The sequence below is a fragment of the Hemitrygon akajei genome, chromosome 22, assembly GCF_048418815.1.
Source record: "Hemitrygon akajei chromosome 22, sHemAka1.3, whole genome shotgun sequence".
Lineage (NCBI taxonomy): Eukaryota > Metazoa > Chordata > Chondrichthyes > Myliobatiformes > Dasyatidae > Hemitrygon > Hemitrygon akajei.
In genome coordinates, this window is record NC_133145.1 from 28,111,907 (window position 1) to 28,135,070 (window position 23,164).

The following is a 23,164-nucleotide window of genomic DNA, read 5'->3' on the forward strand; positions in this document are numbered from 1 at the left end:
AAGAAAATGTTCTGCTTAGCATTGGTATATATGAACAGAGGCATATGTTTAAGGGTGGGGTGGGGAGATTCAGAGAGGATTTTTTTCATCTGGAAGGTGGTTGAAATCTGGGATGAACTTCCTGAGGGGTGGTGGAGGCAGGTTCTATTTAAGTGAGTGTTTTAAATGTCATACTGTAGAAGTACTGGGAACTGGAGTCAGTATTGGTAGGTAATGGACGGTCAGCAGAGCCAAGGTGGCCGAAACTGTTCCCTGACATGCCTAATTCCACTTGTGATATTACAGTCTGATGCCAAGGCCACTGTATAAAGATATGACGTTCAGTTATAAGTACTGTTGCAATGGTCAGGAAGGTCACACGAGTATGTTTGTTTAATTACATAATTCGAGAGAACCCCGCGCATGTGCAAAAGCAGCAAATAAAGAAATCTGCAAAATGAATCTACCCCCAAGAGCAAACATGAGGAAATCTGCAGATGCTGGAAATTCAAACAACAACACACACAAAATGCTGGTAGAACACAGCAGGCTAGGCAGCATCTATAGGGAGAAGCGCTGTCGACGTTTCGGGCCGAGACCCTTCGTCAGGATTTAGGTAGTTAGTTTATTGGAGAAATTGATACATTCTCATTCATGTTTTTGTTACGTCACGTCTATTCCGAAGTTTCTCTATTATCTATCCCATCTTCAATAGGGTAACCAACTGTGGAGCTACTGGTGTAATTAAGAAATGCAGCAGTCAATTTGCACACAGCATACCTCACAACTTTTTTTTTAATTTCACATATAATCATAAAAATATATACAAGTAAAACAAAATTGTATACGGCTTCGTTTACATTTAGAATTGTTTTGTGTACACATTCATAGTGAGGGCCTGTTCTATATACACACACAGGATCATCGCTTTAATACATTGCATAACATTTCTGTGGCTTCCTTAAACAATGTATCTTTGAAGTGTTTGCGGGACTGTACAACTAGCCACCACAACTAACCATTTGACGATACCTCATCTGTCTGTTAGCATTACAGGCAGATTCATATTATTGTCATATACACCAGGAGGCAATGAAATTCATTGTTTCGATGAATCTCGCAGAATAAACAGTTTGCACGGTAATAATAAATACAACAATAAGTGCAGCTTCGGATGCAGAATAACAGAATGATACAACGCATCTCATTTGAAGAGACACCTCTAGCAATGCAGCATCTTCGCAATATTGGCATTTAATGTGTCAACGGATGTAGTCTATATCAAAACGGTGCTGCAGGTTTCATACTTTTCCACGTAAAGCTTCAAAGTGCAGGTCTCAGCATCGGGAGAGTGATGCAGCAAGCCGATTGGCTGCGCCTCCCTGGGACGCCCCTCCCTTGCTGTTACTCAGTGTTTACAAACACTCCCCGCCTTGGTCACCCGGGCTAGACAGCGTCGCTGACATCACCGCTTCCACCGAGCACATGTCGGAGGGTGTAAACTCAGGTGGCGAATCATGCCCCAAACGCAGACCCGCGCACCCCTACGGGCACACTCAACTCTCGCCACACACCGAGGCCCGGGGCTGAGCCAAGCCATGCCCGCCGACTCCCGGTTTTGTTGGTATTTTTAAAATTTCGGACGCCCTCCATTAGCAAAACCAAAGACTGCAGCTGGCCGTAAAACCCGGACCGATGGAACTTCATTCCACACATCAAAAGGCAGGAAAAATCATGACACCTGACCTCTGTGCATTGATATGTGCCTCCTGCACAGTTGCATGTGCAATTCCATTATCCTGCCACACATTTAACTCTATGAGTGCTGTAAAATTATGCGAAGATGTCTAATTCGGTTGCACTAAGGACATTAGTTTGGGAATTATTCTGGATGACTTAACTACAGTTTTATTTCATTAGTTTCTTTACTCAACAATATAGTATTTTAATCTATTGGATGTGAAATTGTTGGGGAAACGAGGCTATTATGCACGTTATTAGAATGAAGGTGGAGTCCTGTCCTTGGGGAACATGCCGTGGTTTATCGCCCTCTTCTCCTTTGCCCAACTCTCCGCAGCCCCGGCCCTCTACTACAATCTAACTTGATGGAGCTTAAAAACCCGCCTCGGCCCTCGTCACTGATTGGCAAGGAGGGCGATCACCCTTTGCCTCGGTACACTTGTCTCGGGGGGTGATTGGCTGAGGGCTGTTGTCGCTCAATCGTAGGTCTGACGTTCTTTCCGGCATCAAGTTTGCTTGCTGTCGTTTCACTCCCCCTCGGCTGCCGCCGCTGCTGCTGTTGTGGAAGAAAAAAAATCCCGTTAATTTTTTTTTTTAAAAAACAGATTAAATATAATCATCCTAAGAATGGCCGCGGCAACTGCCACCACAGCGGGTCTAAGCGATTCGACATCCAGCGCCGTCAATAACGGCAGCAGCAGCAGCACAGACTGCGGGGCTCGGGCCCTGCTGGCCCTCAAGTCGGCTCCTTGCAGCCCGTCCCGGGTTCAGGTTCACTGGGACCCCGAGGAGGACTTGAGTAACGCCTGTGACGGCTCGAGTTCCTCGCCATCGGGCGGCGGGGCGGCCTCTGGGCACCGGCACCAGCCCGGGCCCGAGGTGCTGGCCCGGCTGGAGGGCCGCGACTTTGAGTTTCTGATGAAGAAGAGGAGCGTGACTATCGGCCGCAACTCGAGCCAGGGCCAGGTGGACGTCAACATGGGCCACTCCAGCTTCATCTCCCGCAGGCACTTGGAGATCTTCCGCGGCGGAGAGGCAGCGGCCGCCGGCTTTTTCCTGAAGTGTTTGGGCAAGAACGGGGTGTTCGTGGATGGTGTCTTCCAGCGGAGAGGAGCGCCGCCGCTGCAGCTGCCCCGGGTGTGAGTATGAGGAGCTGGGCTGGGATATTTTGGGGGTCAGGAATGAGGTGGATTTGCGACGTGGAGCTGGGAACTGTCTTGAGGATCATCCCCTATAGGCCACGGCCGCAGAAAGCAATCGATAACACATCAGCATTAACCTTGATTTGCCACCCTTAAATCGGCCATGTTCATGCAGTGACAAGGTTTTAATGCACGTGTGGTTACAGGGATCGTTTGGAAATCGCATACTCGTATCAGAAATATAAATAAAGATTTTTTGATCTAAATTTATAGATGCTAATTATGGTATATAATATTTTCTGTTTAATCATCTCTATAACTACACGTGTGAGCTATCGAATTCAAACACGTGTTGTGGTTTGTGGAAATCCCGTATGTATATATTGACTCTTTCTTAAATATTGATTTAAAGGTGTAGTTTTGCAATTTTTTTCTGGTGAAGTGTTGGGTATTTAACCTTGCGAGGTCATTAACCTAAGTTACCATGTTCGTAGGACAGGAAAGTGGACTGGGTGTGTTCGTGTTTTCTGACCGATCTCATAGTTAAAGTTGCGAAGTTTTGAACAATAATTTTGATCGTTGTTACGTGTATACGATTTTTATTTCTTTAAGCATCTGCGTTATCGCAGGTGTTATTTCTCAGTAAGCCATAATCTTTACCCCCATGCAGATGGGTTCACTATTGCAAGGCCGTGTAAAAGCATTAAAATCAACATTTATCGGACAAAAAAGACCATCAGGAAATATTTTAATTGATGTCCATAGTGGGCATACAGCCGTTTAATTTAAAAATCAAAATGCATAGTTGAAATTCCAAACAGGCCCGGCAGTATCTGAAAAGTTAACTACTTTTCCGTGAGGAAAATTTTCAAGACCAGTTCATAATACAGAGTACAGTTATACAAGAAAACATCAACTTGCATTGATTTGTACTTACGTTTTAATGTAATACTTCAAATGGTTTCGTCAGTGTAGATACATTGTATGATTTTTTTTTAACCTTGTTTCATTTTTTTCGAATTCAGTCTGGATCCAATTTGAACTAGAAAAGTGGGAGGATTTTGTGTTAGTTTTTGAATGAGGGTCCAGGAATGTTCAAACTCATCATCCTTGTGCAGGTTGAATAAAGAGTCCTGTCGATCTAAACAAAATTGTATTAGGATGCAAGCACGTTATGGCCTCTTGGAAGGGCTGAACGCGGTATCTTTCATACTGACTTTTGATTGTCTCAAGGTTTTGATCGCTGTCAAAATATGTGGAATATCCACCAGCTATTTGTGGAATGAAATTGGTTAGAACTTAAGAGTGCTTTATTTTTAAGTTTTAAAGTTTAAATTTCTAGCAGATTGCCCACCTCCTAGAGGCACTCTCACTTGTACAGCTAAGTCTTTAGTAATGTTCTAATCTTGATGTTAATTTCAGGATGAAGCTGCTTCAAAGAATTTGGTACAAAATGACTTAGTGTTTGAAAAACAGTTTTCATTGGCCAAATCTGTACTTAATAAAATCTTTTGTTCTCTGCAAGTCCGTTAGGCTAACTCGTAAAAACTTCTTAATCTTCTATATTAGATTATGCTTCCTACTCCCAGCTGTTTTTATCTTATGATCTGGAAGCCTCTGAATATATTGAAGATCAGTTTTTTTGTTGAACTGATAACTATTTGGAGGAGTAATTTCCTCAACAGGTTATGATTGTATAAGGAATTTTTCACACTCTTGCTTTGTTTCCTTGAATGGCCATGGAAATATTTTCTATTTCTTTATTTTTGGGAGGTTGCTAGACATAGGGTATTGGCAAGGGCGAGGGGAAGGAATAGAAATGGCAGATAAGATTCCATGGAGAAACTGGTCTTTTTTTTTCTGCTCATCCAGGTGTCAGGGGAGAAGACAGATCTTGGTTTGATCCTTTACACTGTAATATAATTGTTGAGATATATTTTTGTAAATTAATTGTTCTGCTTTAGCCTTTGATTTACACCAGTCATGCAAGAGAACTAAGAGAGGATTTAGCACCCAATGAATCAGTGTAACTGTTGCTGGATTAGTCTTTCTTTGAAAAAGAAAGCTCTATATTCATAAGCGGACGTTATTGTTTCCTTGGATTTGTATTACTGTAAACTGTTTGCCAAATTGAAGCCATATGTGATCTAGCAAGCATTTGTATTACTCTGCAGTGGATGTTCTCAGTATGGTTGATGTCATTATAACAGCTATTTGATGTTTCCAGTTGAAAGAATAAACATATAGACAAGAATAACGGGTTTACCGAAACCCGTTAGTACATAATCTTGTATTCCATTAGCTGCCAATTATGCATACTGTTGATGAAAAACTTGTTTTATGAAATAACTATTTTGTTTGGTCCTAGCATACTGTCCTATTTATATGATTTGCCAAGGAAGAGAGGCACACAGTGTGCTTTATTCTGAGCCTGTTCCACATTGTATCTCTAAGTAAACGGGCTCTGTCCCCAAGTTAAGTAGAGCAAATTCTTTGATAAATTTTTATTAGATCAGTCACTTTAATATGACACTGTCTGGGAAATGGGGTCATGCAACAACTGACTGGAACATGTAATAGTAATAAGCCCAGCCCACCCACATTCAAAGTGATGATTTGGCATAAGTAACATGACATTTGTATATGGTATGTATATTCTGTGAGTGCATAGACTTTGCCTCTGCTTTCTCATTCTTCATAAGCTTATAACTGCACAAAATTTAGAGAGGAAGATTGACATGTTCATAATCCTGCATTTGTTCGAAGTAGCTTTCCTTTCAGTCTGATTTAAATATATCATAGTAATACACATAATACTAGTGATGCACAAGTCATGCCTTTACTGGCTGTAGTCTTAAAACCATTTTGTATTCAGGACGTTTTGGGGGCAGTCAAATTTTCATTTAAAATGTGTGTCAGATTCTGTAGCAGTAAAACTTGGAGTTCATCCTCCAAGAAGAACATAAAACTGAAATAGTTGTAATCAACTGAATCACCAAATGGATAATCTAATTCAGCATATTCAAGGGCCCCATGTTTAAGAAGCTGGTCTTCAGCCAATTTAATGCATTGCAAGTGATGCCAAGAAGGAGAAATGTGTACAGAAAGCAACATGCTACGGTGCTGAAGGTCTAAAATATTTTTACAAGCATTGTTCCACTACATCTAAGAAATTGGTACCTGTCTGCAAGAAGCAGGACAAATCCAGTCCTGTTGAGGGATTTTGTCAATGGTGCTTTCAAGCATTGATATTTGTTGGTGCTTGATTTTTGGGTGTTAGCCAGAATCCTGGACTCAGGCTTCATAATGGCCTTGGGCTAATTGTGGATAACAGTTGAATTGCAGAGGCACATTGAAATTGAGGTATTTTTAGTAAAGAAAAATAGTAATGATTATTTGTGTTGTGTAATCTTAGCACTCTAATGAGGCCCTTCGTTGATTGGGGGCGACCATGGATGACCTAACTGTCCATGTGATACACAAGGTGATATGCAAGCCAGAGCAGTACTATATGGAGAGCAAGCTCTTGCCCATGCAGCAGTCTTCCCCCTTTCCACACAGCTGATGAATCCAAAAGAACGGCAGGGACCGATGCAGTTTGGCACCAGTGGCGTCACAGGAGTTACCAGACTGTTGAACTCAACATTGGACTGCCTTAGGGGCTCCAACTTCAGATTTTTCTTCAGGGTTTACTCCCGAAGCCTTCCAAATAAGTGGATGTAGCCGCAAGGCAGTGAAGGTTTGAGATCAGTGTTTTCCTTTTCCCAGATGAGCTGCCAACCTTGGCTGACAAGCCCCATCTGTCTGAAGTGACTGGTTTTAGGGTGCCAGTAACCTACCTTTGCCCCTTCTCCTGACAGTAAAAGCAAGTTTCTATCAGGCTTATTAGTTAAGACACACATGAAAGCCAGGAGCTGGACTTGGTTGTTCGAGGCTCTTTAGAGGCATACCATTGGGAGCATTTAATAGGTAGTGGGAGCTTATTCCTGCTTCCTCCCCTGGCTATGACAACCTCAAGGAACTAGCACTGTAATATTGCGACTAGAATTATGCAGAGGGGTGTTTTGGGACAACTTTTTAGTGGGTCATTCTTCCACCTGAAGATCAGAATTGAGTGATTTCAAACCCTCTTGTAATGGAATAGTTGATGTCGGCCATGGAGTTGGGGGGGGTGGATGATCTCCAGACCTAAGGTGTTTCTGCCTAGAAAAAGATTACAGCATGCCAAAAGAATGCTGTTGTCCAGCAAGAGATTCCAACTACTTTGCCATTCATCAGATTCTGATCATACACATTGTGGTGATGGTCATTTGTCAGATCAGCAGCAAAGGTGTTGGTTACAGGCAGATTCAGAAGTACTTTTTGGTGAGTTAAGAGGCTATTTCTTTGCCATTGGATTCATCTTTACCTTTTCTGTAGGTGTGTAGGTTACATGTGAAGTATTGAATATCTCTTTTTTTCCTGAAAACACTTGACCCATTCCTAGTTAAAGTCCCACCTATTGGAAAGGTAGATGGAGTACATCTTGTCCTGATATATCCAAATGCAACTTTTATTAATGTATTTTAGGCATGCGTTGATACTGTCATCAGTACTTAATTCAGAAATTAGAACCAATTTGTAACCATTGTAAGTAGCTTGCAACATGACTACATCATGCTAAAAGTAGTGATGTATGCTGCCTTATTACAGTGGCTGCATGCCCTCTACCCTCTGGAACTTACGTAGTCTTTTCATGCAAAAAATCATTTAGTAATATTTATTCTGAAATACATGCCAACAGCCAGCCAGCTCTTGTCAGGATCCAAGGGATCAATGAAGTTGTAATTGCAACTGTTAATGGGGTGCAGGGTGCAATAGAAATTTCATAAAATGATCATGTCCCTGTTTAATTTTTTTTACTTAAAATTTTTCTTTGACTAAAGGCAGCAGCATTTTAATCCATCAGAACTGCTTAAGATCCTTTTTCAGATCATCTGTAGTTTTGCAGATTGCTAGAGAAACAAGTAAAGTTCAAAGTAAATTTATTATCAAAGTATATCTGTCATCATATACAACCCTGATATTAATTTTCTTGTGGACATAAATCATATTAGAATCAATGAAAGACTGCACCAACTTCGGTGTTCAACCAATGTGCAAAAGACAATAAACTGCAAATACAAAAAATAAATAAATAAGCAATAAATATTGAGAACATGAGATGAAGAGTCCTTGAAAGCTAGCCCATATAGATTGTGGGAGCATTTCAGTGATGGGGCAAGTGAAGTTATCCCATTTGGTTCAAGAGCCTGATGGCTGAGGAGTAATAATTGTTCTTGAACCTGGTGATGTGAGTCTTTAGGCTCCTGTATCACCTTCCTGACGGCAGCAGTGAGAAAAGAGAATGACCTGGGTGGTGGGGGTCCCTGATGACGAATGCTGCTTTCCTGTGATGAAAGTTTAGTACTCTGGAAAGTATGGACATTGAATTTGATGAAATAAGTGATATACTTCACCCCCCACCCCCAGTGGACATTGGTTAGGCATTCAGTACAACTGATAGTTTCCATTAACTCAACAAAGAAAGGTATTTTTGGTAACCATAAGCCAACACATTCTGAATAGAGAAAGCAGGTTCATTTGATGCATTGTTGCACTGGTACTGGATGTACATCAAGATGAACCACACTACCATTCCATTTGCTGCACCAAAGCAAAGCTGATGTTGACCATGTCCAGTTGGAATCTTAACTTTTGCCTTTATTTTAAATCTATAAAGTAGGAAAGATTATTTTGGCTCTGTCAGTTAAAGTAGTAATAGTCCCATGAAGTACAGTGAAATGTCTATTAAAGGCACTATGTAAGTGCAAGTTGTAATATGTAGAAAATTAATAGGGAATTGTAAAGTCCACAGTGCTAATGTTACATTTTCCTTTTGCTCCACAGGTTCCATCTGGCCTATTTTTGTAATTTTTAGTGTTGATATTCTGAGTTGCAACGTGATTTCTGCAAATAGGATTCATCAATGTTAACATTCAGTTATGTAGAATAGGAAGTTGATATTCAGCTCACTTGCTTATTTCAACCTTTCCCGACTACTCCTTTGCTCATTCACTTGTTAAAAGTTGTACTCCTGCATTTTTTTGTGAATTCGTATAGTGATAGGCAAATTCAAGCACTTTTATACAATGACTACCTTAGAGTTCAAGCTAGTTTCCAAATAGTTATGCAATTACTGTTTCTTTCCTGTTTATCTATGAAGCATATCATTTTCTTGTTTTCTCCTTCCCTTCCTCTTTTTGTTTCTGAATGAAAAGTTTTCTATGCTTAAATTAAAATACAATTTATAAAATCTTTCTCCCTCACTGATAATACTTCAGACACTTAGTTCCCTGACACTCTTGCTTTAAATAATAGTAACATTCTTAGATTATTCAATTGCTATCTTTGTGGGATTGTTCTTTTGAGCTTTGTTGGTCTGAGGATTTTTTTTGGAGGGTTTTCTTGTAAATGACTCACCGGTTCTTTTGCATCAGCATGTTGAGATGAATGAAATTTTAACAGGAATGAGTTTAACTGAGGCCCTCTGGTGTGCAATTAAGCCTATAAATTCCACACCACTGACTTGGATATTTTTGTAGACTTAAATCATTATTTTTTCCTGATTTCCAATGCAAAAAAGAGTTTTTGGTGACCAACTTAGTTCATCACTGTGCATTATTGGTAGGTTTGAAATATTGCTTGTGTATTTTATGATTACATTAATGATAAGTTTGAAAGCAATGTAACCAAGCTTCCCGATACTCTATTCTACATAGGTTACATTGGCACAATATGAGATTTTCTTTTTCTTTTTATCCAACAGGACAGAGTAGTTAATAGTCAAAGAAAAAGAGTGGAATATGGAAATTGGCAACATTTCTTGAGGTTCTCTGAAAATTGATTATGATGGGATGTGCAATTTGATTGTGTTTGCATTAAGAATATGACCGAGAATTCACATTGTACACTTCCATATTTGAGAGTAGATCAGAAGGAACAGAAGTTATAAGGCAGGCTAATCACTTAAAGGATGATTCAATAAAACCAGACACACTGAAAAGGATGTTAAATTACTGTGTTCTGAGGACTGCTAACATGAGTGACTTACAAACGTATAAAATACCTCCATTAGGATTTGATTATGCTCTTGTGGCGACCCACTTTCTGCGCAGGTGAACTGGCTCACAAGTAGCCAGCGCACGAATGGAGACTTTTGGTAATAATGACGTCATTTCTGCCCGGAGAGGGCAGGCGCTAGGGATTTAAATGCCAGCGCCGCGAAGTTTGAATAAACTAGTCTCGAAACGACTTACCGACTGCGTGTCGTTATTTCAGTGCTGTGTGTAGCACATCGCTACATTGGTGACCCCGACGGTCCAAACGGGATTTGGACCAAAGATGACCGACTCTTCATCTGTTCACGCAGTTTCGCTAAAACCGCTGACTTTCTGGATGCTGCGACCACGCGTGTGGTTTAGCCAAGCAGAAGCCCAGTTCCAGATTTGGCAGACGTCCTCTGATTCCACGCGTTACTACCACATGGTGAGCGCCCTTGACCAGGAGACGGCCGCCCAAGTTGCAGATTTCATACAGTCGCCCCCGGAAGAAGGCAAATATGAAGCATTCAAAGTGCTGCTCGTTGGGACCTTTGGCCTCTCCCGGCGTGAGTGAGGTGCCCACCTGCTTCACCTGGTCGGTTTGGGAGACAGACTGCCGTCAGCATTGATGAACGAGATGCTGGCCCTGGCTGACGGACACAAGCCAAGAGGGAGAGCGTGGCATCTGTCGGTCAGATTACCAGGTCACACGCCCAACAGCAGACCAGACCAGGCCCGGCAGGGGGGCCCACACAACACAGAGGCAGGAGTGAGGAGGACAGTGAACAGTGGTGTTTCTACCACCAGCGGTGGGACACAAAAGCCCGCCCTGCAAGGGCCAGGGCCAGCTGCTGCTAATGACTATGGCAGCTGGCCACCAGGACAGCCTCTTGTACGTCTGGGACAAACAGTCGGGACGCCGCTTCTTGGTCGACACCGGAGCGGAGATCAGCGTCTTGCCCCTGACGGGGTACGGCACCCGCAACAGGAAGCTGGGACCCACCCTAAGGGCTGCAAATGGCAGCACGATATGAACCTATGGCACCCGCACAGTGCAGCTGCAGTTCGGCGCCAGCCAGTTCACGTGGGACTTCACACTGGCTGCAGTGGCCCAACCACTCCTGGGGGCGGACTTCTTGCAAGCTCACAGCCTGCTGGTCGACTTGCAAGGGAAAAGACTGGTACATGCCGAGACTTTCCAGACGTTCTCCCTGGGTGAAGCCAAGTTGCCGGCCCCACTCCTGGACTCCATCACGCTGTTGGACAACGAATTCACCAGAATCCTGGCGGACTTTCCGTCGATTCTGGCACCGCAGTTCACGGCAGCCATGCCCAGACACGGGGTACAGCACCACATTCCGACCCAGGGACCACCCCTCCACGCCCGCGCACGAAGGCTCCCCCGGAAAAGCTCCGCCTGGCGAAGGAGGAGTTCAAGAGGATGGAGGAATTGGGGATCGTACCGAGGTCCAACAGCCCATGGGCCTCCCCCCTGCACATGGTGCCCAAAGCAGCCAGGAGTTGGAGACCATGCGGCGACTACCGCAGACTGAATGAGGCTACCACTCCAGACCGCTACCCCGTGCCGCACATACAGGACTTTGCAGCAAACCTGCATGGGGCAAGAATCTTTTCCAAAGTAGACCTCTTCCGGGGATACCCTGAAGACATCCCCAAAACAGCACTCATCACCCCCTTCGGCCTGTTCGAGTTCCTCTGAATGTCATTCGGCCTGAAGAATGCCGCACAGATGTTCCAGCGGCTAATGGACGCGGTGGGACGCGACCTGGACTTTGCGTTCATCTATTTGGATGACATCCTTATAGCCAGCAGTTGTCGTCAGGAGCATCTGTCCCACCTCCGCCAGCTCTACTCCCGCCTGAGTGATTTTGGCCTCACGATCAACCCGGCCAAATGCCAGTTCGGTCTCGATACCATCGACTTCCTGGGCCACAGGATTACCAAAGACGAGGCAACACCTCTGCCCGCCAAGGTAGACGCGATCCGCCACTTTGCCCGGCCCAGCACAGTCAAAGGCCTACAGGAGTTCATTGGTATGGTGAACTTCTACCACCATTTCCTCCCCTCAGCAGCCCGTATCATGCGCCCTTTGTACACCCTGATGTCGGGTAAAGGCAAGGACATTACTTGGGACAAGGAGGCCGCGGCCGCTTTTGTTAAAGCCAAGGAAGCCTTGGCAGATGCTGCGATGCTGGTGCACCCCAGAACAGACGTTCCGACCGCACACACGGTGGACGCATCTGCAATAGCAGTCGGTGGGGTGCTGTAGCAGCTCATCGAGGGGCGCTGGCAACCCATGGCGTTCTTCAGCAAGCACCTACGACCACAGTACAGTGCTTTCGACCGGGAGCTGTTGGCACTGTATCTGGCAATCCGGCATTTCAGGTACTACTTAGTTCACCGCGTTCATGGACCACAAACCGTTGACCTTCGCGTTCACGAAGGTGTCCGATCCCTGGTCAGATCGCCAGCAGCGACATCTGTCCTACGTCTCCGAGTTCACAACGGACATCCAGCATGTCTCAGGAGAGGACAACGTTGTGGCGGACGCACTCTCCAGACCAGCTGTCCAGGCCCTGTCCCTGGGGGTGGACTATGCAGCACTGGTGGAGGCGCAGCAGGTAGACGACGAGATGCCCAGCTACAGGACTGCAGTCTCTGGTTTGCAGCTGCAGGACTTTCTCGTAGGCCCAGGTGATAGGACCCTCCTGTGCGACATGGCTACCAGCCAACCTCGCCCCATCGTCCCGGCAGCCTGGAGGCGACGAGTTTTCGACTCCATACACGGTTTGGCGCACCCATCTATCAGGACAACCGTCCGGCTGGTCTCCAGCAAGTTCACGTGGCACGGACTTCGCAAGCAGATCAGTGAATGGGCCAGAACGTGTGTGCAGTGCCAAACAGCCAAGGTGCAGTGGCACACTAAAGCCCCGCCGCAGCAGTTCGAACCCACCCACCGGAGGTTCGACCACATTCATGTGGATATCGTGGGCCACCTACCAGTGTCCTGAGGAGCGTGGTACCTCCTAACTATGGTAGACCGGTTCACGAGGTGGCCAGAGGTGGTCCCGCTCACCGACACATCTGCCAATTCTTGCGCCCGAGCACTGATTGTAACCTGGGTAGCACGCTTCGGGGTACCGGCCCACATTACCTCCGACAGAGGCACCCAGTTCACCTCCAGCCTGTGGTCGGCTGTGGCCAGCCTGTTGGGAACGCAGCTACACCACACAACTGCCTACCACCCACAGTCGAACGCTTCCACCATCACTTGAAGTCGGCTCTCATGGCCCGCCTGAGAGGAACTAACTGGGTGGACGAGCTTCCCTGGGTCCTGCTTGGAATTTGTACAGCGCCCAAAGAGGATCTGCACGCCTCGTCGGTCGAGTTAGTGTACAGCGCACCCCTGGCTGTCCCGGGAGAGTTCATACCAGCCCCACGGGGGTAAGAGGAAGAACCCGCAGCAGTCTTGGACAGATTACGCAAAAGGCTTGGCAACCTGGCCCCCGTACCAACTTCACAGCACGGACGGACCCCGACCCATGTACCCAAAGACCTGCAGAACTGTAAGTTTGTGTTTGTACGAAGGGGCAGACACTGGGCACCGCTACAGCGGCCGTACGAGGGGCCATTCAAGGTGATCAACAACAACGGGTCCACGTACGTTCTGGACATTGGGGGGAAAGAGGAGGTTTTCAAGGTGAACCGACTCAAACCAGCCCATGTGGACTTGGCGCAGCCGGTCGAGGTTCAGGCACTATGGCGCAGAGGCAGACCTCCCAAACAGAGGCTGATCCAGACTGTGGACATTGGGGGGTGTATCACCAGTTCTGGGGGGAGGGTTATGTGGCGACCCACTTTCTGCGCAGGTGAACCGGCTCACAAATAGCCAGCGCGTGGGGGGAGACTTTGGTAATGCACCTCTGATGTCATTTCCACCCGGAGAGGGCGGGCGCTAGGGATTTAAATGCCAGCGCCGCGAAGTTTGAATAAACTAGTCTCGAAACGACTTACCAACTGCGTGTCGTTATTTCAGCACTGTGTGTAGCACATCACTACACTCTAAGCATTTCCCATAAGATCATTAAGCTTGCATGAACATTTTAAATATAAATTCTTTCCATTATTATACTGACATTGTTCTGATAATTAGATGATCTTTTGTCCCTATGAAATCAGCTTGGTCATTTCTGTTTCTCTGTCCCCTCCCCTATGCATGTCCCAGTTTATCTGTTTTCTTCACAGCATTCTCACTAAAGTGAAAAGAACCTAATTTCCCTCTGGGTCACCAAGGTAGTTAAAATTGAAACAGTTTCTCTCCTCTCAGAACAACCACTCTTTTCAGAAATCCCCTTTATACCACACTGTGATAATTATTACACTGTTTCTAGCTTTCTATTTTCCAATTCTTGTATGTATTATTGGCTTCTGTATACACTTTGTTCAATCAAGACAAAGCCTAAATCAAGAATTACATGTGTCATCATCCTCTGAATCTTCATCTATTAAAGTGTTATCATCTTAATTTTGCTACTAATCCATTGTAAATTAACCTGATGCATTCACTGGAAATGCTTTTTTTTAGGATCAGTCTGTAGCTTTCTCTTCATTCTACACACATGCTGATTGTGCTCTGCCATTCTTCTGTCTGTTATCTATGTGTTGCTTGGTTGTTTACACTAATTCCATGTCTCTATCTCTGGTTTAACAGGACTGTTCAGTTTCAATTTCAAGCCTCTGTGGCACATATACTATTAAAATTATAAGACCAGCTTGTCAGTGATCCCTGGCTCAGTTTGTCTGAAACACATCATTATTTCTTGGCGCCCACAAATTAAGTTCACTCATTTAAGCATCTTGAATGGCCTCACTTTTCTATTGGTACGCACTTCCAACTGCACTGACTGAATTCATTCTCTTAGGCTGCAGCCCTCTTTCATTTGCCTTTGATTGCTTGAACTTTTGTACCTTGTAGTTAATTTGCCACACCAAATTATTTTAAATTGAGTTTAGAATGCTTTTCTATGATTGAGCTATCAGATAAGTGCAAATTAGTACTATTCAAATAAGCAGATGTTGATGTAGGAATCTTTTGCAAAATTTTGTTTCATTTTTGCACTTATTTGCCACTTTGGCACCACATTGCTAAACAGTCCCTATTTATTTATCTTTGTAATTTATAAATTTTTCTTCCGCAAAACCAAAAAAATCGCATCATACTTTAGTAGTAATAAACCTGGTCCTAATTATAGATGTTTGGAAACAGAAATTAGATTTGCGTATTAACGTGTCTTTCTCCTGGATTACTACATTATGCAATTTTACTGGTGGCCAAGGACAGAGCTGTGGAGTTTAGTGTTGTAATATTAAATTGCCCTTATTATTCAAAATACTGGAATCAACCAATTAGAATTTCCACATAGGGTTCTGCTTATTTTTCCTTTTCATCTGTATATACAGCAAAGTAACATCATCTTGATTTGCTTTTGTATGTTTGATTATATAACAGGTTGAAGCAAGGATTTAAATATTTGGACAGCAAAGCTGTGGAGTCATGTGGCATTTATCTGGATGATCAGTGCTTTACCAAAAGCGCCTAGACAATGTACTGGAATGATAATTGCAGTCTTTTGCATGGATTTCTCTTTTGAAACAAGTTTTAATTTACTGTATACTCTAGTAGTTCAGTTTTCCGATTCGGTATTTGAACATCTAAATGGGAAAGGTACTGATGAATGTGATGTCAGTAAGATGAAAGAGCTGATTGTGGACTTCAGGAAGGGTAAGACGAAGGAACTCATAGAGGGATCAGAAGTGGAGAGAGTGAGCAGCTTCAAGTTCCTGGGCATCATGATCTCTGAGGATCTATCCTGGTCCCAACTTATCGATGTAGTCATAAAGAAGGCAAGACAGCAGCTATACTTTATTAGGAGTTTGAAGAGATTTGGCATGTCAACAAATGCACTCAAAAATGTCTATAGTTGTACTGTGGAGAGCATTCTGACAGGCTGCATCACTGTCTGGTATGAAGGGGCTACTGCACGTGACTGAAAGAAGCTGCAGAAGGTTGTAAATCTAGTCAGCTCCATCTTGAGCATTAGCCTACAAAGTACCCAGGACATCTTTAGGGAGCAATGTCTCAGAAAGGCAGTGTCCCATTATTAAGGACGTCCAGCACCCAGGGTATGCCCTTTTCTCACTGTTACCATTAGGTAGGAGATACAGAAGCCTGAAGGCACACACTCAGCAATTCAGGAACAGCTTCTTGCCCTCTGCCTTCCGATTCCTAAATGGACATTGAAGCTTTGGACAGTACCTCTCTTTTTTTAATATACAGTATTTCTGTTTTTGCACTTTTTAAAATCTATTCAATGTGCATAATTGATTTACTTATTTATTATTATGTTTTTTTTTCTCCCTTTGCTACATTATGTATTACATTGAACTGGTGCTGCTAAGTTAACAAATTTTACATCACGTGTAAACCTGATTCTGATGAAACTATATAAAAGAAGCAACTAAAATAGTCATTTATAGGCCAGCCGAAACAATACTGGCACATTACCCTTTGAAACAATGTATCATTAAGTTAGCAAACTGTGGATGGTCTTTCTGCACTGTCATTTAAAAAACTTAAGCCATTGGACATAAAAGAACACCACAGTGAGTGAATAAAATGACTTTTTTTGTAACGGAGGTTTATATTGTCAACCACTCTGCACTTTTTTCCCTCTATGTATATTTGAACAACAATAGAAGAGTTCCACCCAGCAACCATACCAGCAGTAACATAAAAAGGCTTCCATTGCATGTATTTTTTTAAAAAGTGGTGCTTGTTGGTTGGAGTGGATTGAAAGGAAAAATGTCTGAAATTGTAGAGCTTGTCTAGAAAGCAAGGGTGAAAATCATTTGGGCTGTATATTTAAAAAACGTAATGAACATTGACAGCCAGAATTAAGTTTTTACGAGGTGACTTCAGTTTGTAAAAATTGCATGACCTACTGTTATATGGCCAGATATAATGAGAGGTGATGGATGTTATACTCCAACATCAGTTGCTAACCTATGCTTGCTATCCCATCAATATTTATTGCAGTTTCTAATGTACACTTGGAGGAAGATGGCCTCTTGTTCTGATTACTACCTGGCTTTATGTAGGCTGCCACCATGGCAGACCATGGATCTGATAATCTTTCCCTCAGAAGCAGGAACCATCATTTAGCAATCCCGTCAATGAAAAATCAACAGAAAATATTCCACTGGCAGGATTTTGGAATTGGACTTGAGAATTGCATCAGCAAATGGAGAAGCTAATGGATACAGTACTTAAAAGGACTACTTTAAAATTGGCACCTGCGTGTAAAGGCACTAGATGTAACTTGATTTATATTTTTTCTTTGTATTTGTTATTACCCTTTGAGAATGTCTAAAAATGTTAGTGTTTTGATCATTAAGCACAGAGGGCTGATCATCCATGATGATGATGAATTCTGGTATGGTGCAAACTATTGTTGTTAAGTGCTTGGCTCTGCAAGTTAGAACAGATGGATTAAAAATTTAGGAAAAAATTCTTATTTAATCTTGTATTATAAGCTATCTTTCATGTAGATTCAAAACTATGACAAGAAACAACACCTCTTATCAAGCCTTCAACCAGATGACATGAATGTAGATTTCTCTTTCTGGTTTAAAAAAAATGCCCTCCCCCTCCCCTGTTCTATTCCCCACCCTGGCCTGTTGCCTCCACTCACCTACCTACCCACCTGGCTTCAGCGATCACTTTATAGCTATCCTTTTTCCCCTCCTCACACTTCTTTCTTCTGGTGTATTTCTACTTCCTTTTCAGTCCTGAAGAAGGAACTCTTACCCCCCCCCCCCCCCCGGAAATGTCAACTATTTGTTCATTTCCACGGATGCTGCTTGACCTGTGGAATTCCTCCAGCATTTTGTGGGTGTTGCTTTGATTTGCCAGCATCTGCAGACTTCTGTGTTTACCACTTATCAGTATTAGTTGCAGTTTGTAATGGAAAGCTGATTGTTGTAAAAGCTGGATTGGGGAAATGGGTGCATTGAGTGAATGGGTTCAGTGGTAAAAGTAGCTCTCTTTGTCGCCTTTGTGAAGCAGTTGCCCAAAATTTTGCAGGCTAGGTAGTGCGAGATATCCTGTGCCTCTGTGTGGCCCCATTGAGACCTTCTCAAAAATGTTGTCTCCAACCTTCACATACTCTGCATGACGCCATTACCCATGAGTGTGTAATTCTGGTCGCATAATTTTTGGGGTGGGAGGAGTATTTGTTGAGAGCCAGTTAAATTCCATTGGCTGAACTAGCTACTAAAATAATACATTATTGGCATATCCAATGAAATAAAGCTAAACCAGTAAGGTAAAATTAAATAAATGATTTGGTGTTTAACATCATTGTATGTTGTTAAAATAACTTTTGAAGATCTAACCTTGTTTCATGCCTTTTAGCAGTTCTCTCTACTGAAATCAACAGAGAACTACCCACACAGAAGCAGACTGTTGAAATTACCTCAATCTTACGTTCTGTTGTTGCTTAACTCCATGAGGAATCGACATTTGAGACCAGTTGGCAAAATGCCTCTGAGCAGCTGTCAACAAGTTTGGGACTGTTGTGCTTACGCATGCTTATACAGGAATTCCAAACTTGCTGGCATTTCCGTGCAAAATCTAAGCCCATTATGTTATCGTTATTGACATTGTGAATGTGATTGACGCAGTTAACTCAAACATATGTAATTCTAACTACTTTTGCCAGAAGTTGCTGAAATGCACAGGGTGCTTTATTTCCCCCAAACCTTACTCCCAGTTGTTTACGCTATATTTATATCCCTCATTAGTCATGCAGTAAAAGACACAAATCTTTTGTGTGCATTTTTTACTTCCTGATAAATCTTATTTTTCACTTTTTGTCAATGGAGGCATTTCCTCTGAGGAGTTCCTTACCAGTCACAAGATTTCTGCATGGGCTAGATGTTGTTGTGATAATGAAACTTGCACATATTTTGAAGGATTAGTCTCTTGTATAGTAATTATCTCAGAAGCTTTAATCGATTATCATTTTCTATCTTAGATACTTAATTGGCTATTGCATTTTCAAAGAAGCAATAAAAATGTACATGTATTTCCTTTGTTTCTTTTCCTGTGAAGTCACTAAGTAGTTAAGAAGTTAATGGATAATGAAAGTAGTATTGAGAAATGATTGACCATTTCTAACCTGCAAATTTGATCATTACTATATTAAAATAGCTTCCTATGGTGGTAATATTTTGTTTCTAAAAAATGAAATATTTTTAAAATGTTATTTCAAAATATGGCCATTTAAGACTGAAAGGGCATGGCATAAAATGTTGCAAAAGATTTTTATTTTGGAGGCATGTTATCTAAAACTGCAAGATTTGGCTTCATGTTTTTATTAGTGTAGCAATATTGATAAAGAAAAAGTAATATCCTTTCATGTTAGTTTTCAGCTTCAGTGTACACTTTATTCAGAGGGTTCATCAGCACACCAGTGGAAAAATATAATATTTCAGTTTGTGCATTTTTTTGGGGAACTAACTGTAAGCATAAACATTAATGTAGTGTATAGAAATAGGCCTTTTGTCCTGCTGTGTCTATACTGCTTGTTGTACTTATCTGCATTAATCCCATTTACCTGCTTTATGTCTGTAGTGCTTAGGCCTTGGCGATTTATTGCCAATAAATTAATAAATTTATTGTCGAGGTACATTTGTCACCATATACTACATTGAGATTCATTTTCTTGCATGAATAAGGCAACAAACTGTTCAAATACAAAAAAGAAAACATAATAAAAAATAAAAATTAAGACCGCAAGTTGTAAGAGTCCTTGAGTACCTGTCTAGAAGCTGCTTCCACCATCTCTTCAGGTAGCATTGCAGGCTGCAACTGCTCATCCCCTCTAAACCTTTTATTTCCCACCTTTAAAGTCTTAGACAACATCACAATGGAGAAAAGTTTTACTTTCTACCCTATACAATCCCCTCATAATTTTAGAATTCTCACTATAACACTTTTGATTGGAGTATATGTCTTATAGAGGAAAAATTACTTTTTAAATTTAATAAATAGTCCATTGTTTTTCATGGTAGCGCAGCACTGAAAATAGTGTTTTGTATAGCATTGAATTTTTTTTTGAGAAACAAGTCCCTTTTGTAAATTAGGGATTTAATGTTCTTTGGTTTTTTATTTGTTTTGTAGAGCAGCTGTTGATAATTCAACAGTTTTATAATGCTGATGCTATTGTAACCGAGAGTTAAGGTGTTGCCCAGTGTAACTGCTTCAACACTCTTGCAGTCCAGCTTCAGTCTTAACTTTGGATGTTGGTCTGTATGGAATTTGCACCCTATGCTCACAGAATGAGCCATAGTTATGAGAATACGAATAGTTGCAATGCTATGTATTTTTTTGTAATTTGGGCAAAGGAAGAAATATTAACAATTTCGCTCATTACCAATGAATAATTCTTGTTTCTTGAAGGTTCTGACTTTTTACTCTTATAAAGCTGGTGTCTCTGGCACTGAATATTTTCCATATTGAGCTTTTGGGCATTGTTCATTGTTGCATAAAACAAAAGGTTGTTTAACACTGTGTTTAAATAATGCATAACAGATTTCCTGTGATTCACACTTGTCATAAAAAGGTTCATTTTCATTAAATTATTGTGGTTTATGGGTGGGAAAGAATGATAAAATTCCCCCTGTTTGGTCTGGGAAAAGAAAGGAATGCTGCTGGTCAGCTGCAGTCATTCATAAAACTGACCTGTTTATGGTATTAAAAGAAACAAAGTCTACACTTCCTTTCTTGTGGTATCATTATTTACTTCATGCAGATGCAGCTGGTTTTCACAGAAATTGATCTTACTGCAAAGGCTGATGGAATAGGAAATGCATATTTTTTTAAACAAACCTTTTAGTACTTGAAGTTTTACATTACTGCTTCATTCTGTTGGCCATTACATCGAAGAATTTTTTTAAAATGTTTTAACAGTAAGTAACATGAACACCTGAACTAAATAATATTGTACTGTCTGGTCTTGATTGCAGTACATTCCATGATGAATTCAGTACATTTTTGTTTCAAGAATGTGCTGAAAACACAATACAGCACACATTTGACATCAGAAAGTAAAAATGTGAATGATCCAACCTCAAGCTTAAAGAACTTCAATCTTGACTGAGCCACGCCTAACTTAGAATATTGGTGCAAGTAAAATGTTTTCCTGCATTTGAGTGTCTGCATCATCTGTATTTTGAAATCCATAAAATACTGTGTGAAATTTGCAAATACGTGTAGGCAATTCATCCTTCTGGACAAAATTTTTAAATATTATAAATCTAAAAAGATTGCTTTCCAGACAAGAGTTTATTTAAAGATCTTCTGAATATATTTTAAAATGTGCAAATGAATGAATGGTGTGTTAGTCCAGAAACTTTTTGGAATGACCTGACCTGCTAATGGATTAATGTTTGACGTTATTTGGGCTATGTGACTTGTAGCCCCATTAATATAAATAGAGGAAACAAAGAGCAATACTGATTACTTTCTCTTTTTCTGCATTTGGTTCTCTGTTATGTCAAATGTGTGGAAAGCTGCTGCTATAACTTTTTTATGAATGGTGTACATGACAATTTGTGAATTGTGTAAGAATCTGGTGTAGTAGACTTAAGAAAAAGAGTAGGGTTACAGCTAATCTTTGATTCATACTTCGGTATTTATTTGCCCTCAGCAATCTGTTTCTTCTTTTGCTGCTAATGTAATGCATTCAGCAGTGCACAAATATTTTAGTTCAGTGTACTTTTAATTGAGACTTGATGTGAAAATAAATTGTTATGTGCAACCAAAATCCTGGGATCAATAACTTGCCTGGAATTTGACAAGACATGCTTTGCAGCATCTAAAAATATTCTCATTATCAGTTGTAAAATATTTTTGGGTTTGCAAAGGATTAAGGCTTTCTCTGGTCACATTGTGGGTTTGGAACTCTGGCTAATTCAAATTATGAGCTCTGGTTAATTCAAGCATCGGCCCAAAATAGACTCAAAAGAAGGGTGTCAGTTGGGTTGAGAGCCAGTTTCACTCACCCTGGGATCATTCCCATGGTGATGAGGCTTTGTAGACTGCCCCGGTTGCTGTGCTCTGTGCCCGTTAATATGATGAACTGGTAAGCGAGGCTTTGGGCCTACTCTGGGGTTTGGATCTGAGGGCTCAATTTTGGTTCAGAGTGCTGTTGTTCGTTTCAATTGTTTGAATGATTTTTCTTTTATTTGCACATCAAGTTGGTCTTTTATTTTGTTTTTTTTTAAATTGGGTACTTTCGCACTTCTTGCTTTGAACAATCAAATCTCAAAGCTGTACAAGTCATACATTCCTTGATAATTAATCTTGAATGAATTGTAAATCTTGATTGTGTGTATTAAATTGGTAGTTTTTGAGGTTCGTATAAATATTTTGTTTCTTTCATAGTACCTGTTGATCATGGTTATTTTACACTTTTTGGTTGTCCTGACTCCATATGTTACCACACCTTTTTGCCAGTTAGTGCTATTCATTGTGAGGGTGAAATGCTCAAAACTGCTGTTGTTAGCATGTGATTCCAGAACCCTAACTCAATTTCTGCACATTTGTTCTTGTATGATCAAGTAATTGTTTCAGAACTTTAACTTCGAAAGCTTCATTCTTGTTTCCACAAATTTCTTTAAGAGATAAACTACGTAGTACAACTCAAACCAGCTAAATATTCTTGAAAAATGAAATTATTGGCTTTTGGTATTATTTTGTCAGATTGAACTTTGGTAGCACCTTCAAAATTAAAAATTTAGGGCATATGTGTTAATCACAGTGAATCAGAACATCACCCCAGACTGCCTTGTCTTAACTTTATTAAATGTAATAAAGAATAATTGAGTATCTAATAAGTTCAGGTTTGTAACCTCTTCATGCTTTGAAAATTGTGTACTTTAGTGCCAAAAGATTGATGCCAATTGAAAGCATAGATTTTGAAGACCCTATTTTATCACTTATGTGGGTTGTTCTGGAATAGCTATCTTTTTTTTAACCATGAATTTTAGTTTTAAAATGCATTCATTCAGACATTCTAAAAATAATTAAATATGTCT

The 23,164-nt window shown here is 41.5% G+C and overlaps 1 protein-coding gene across 15 annotated transcripts in view; it reads left to right on the forward strand.

Moving 5' to 3' along the window:
* Positions 1–1,432: 1,432 nt before the first annotated feature.
* foxk2b (forkhead box K2b) overlaps positions 1,433–23,164 on the forward strand; it is a 113,306-nt gene continuing 91,574 nt past the window's right edge. For all 15 annotated transcript variants that reach the window (XR_012095930.1, XR_012095931.1, XR_012095929.1 and 12 more), the window contains exon 1: positions 1,433–2,858. Coding sequence is in view for 1 of the 15 variants with exons in the window: in XM_073025884.1 (XP_072881985.1) it covers positions 2,347–2,858 (512 nt within the window). In the remaining 14 variants the exon portion in view is untranslated. The remainder of the gene's footprint in view (positions 2,859–23,164) is intronic.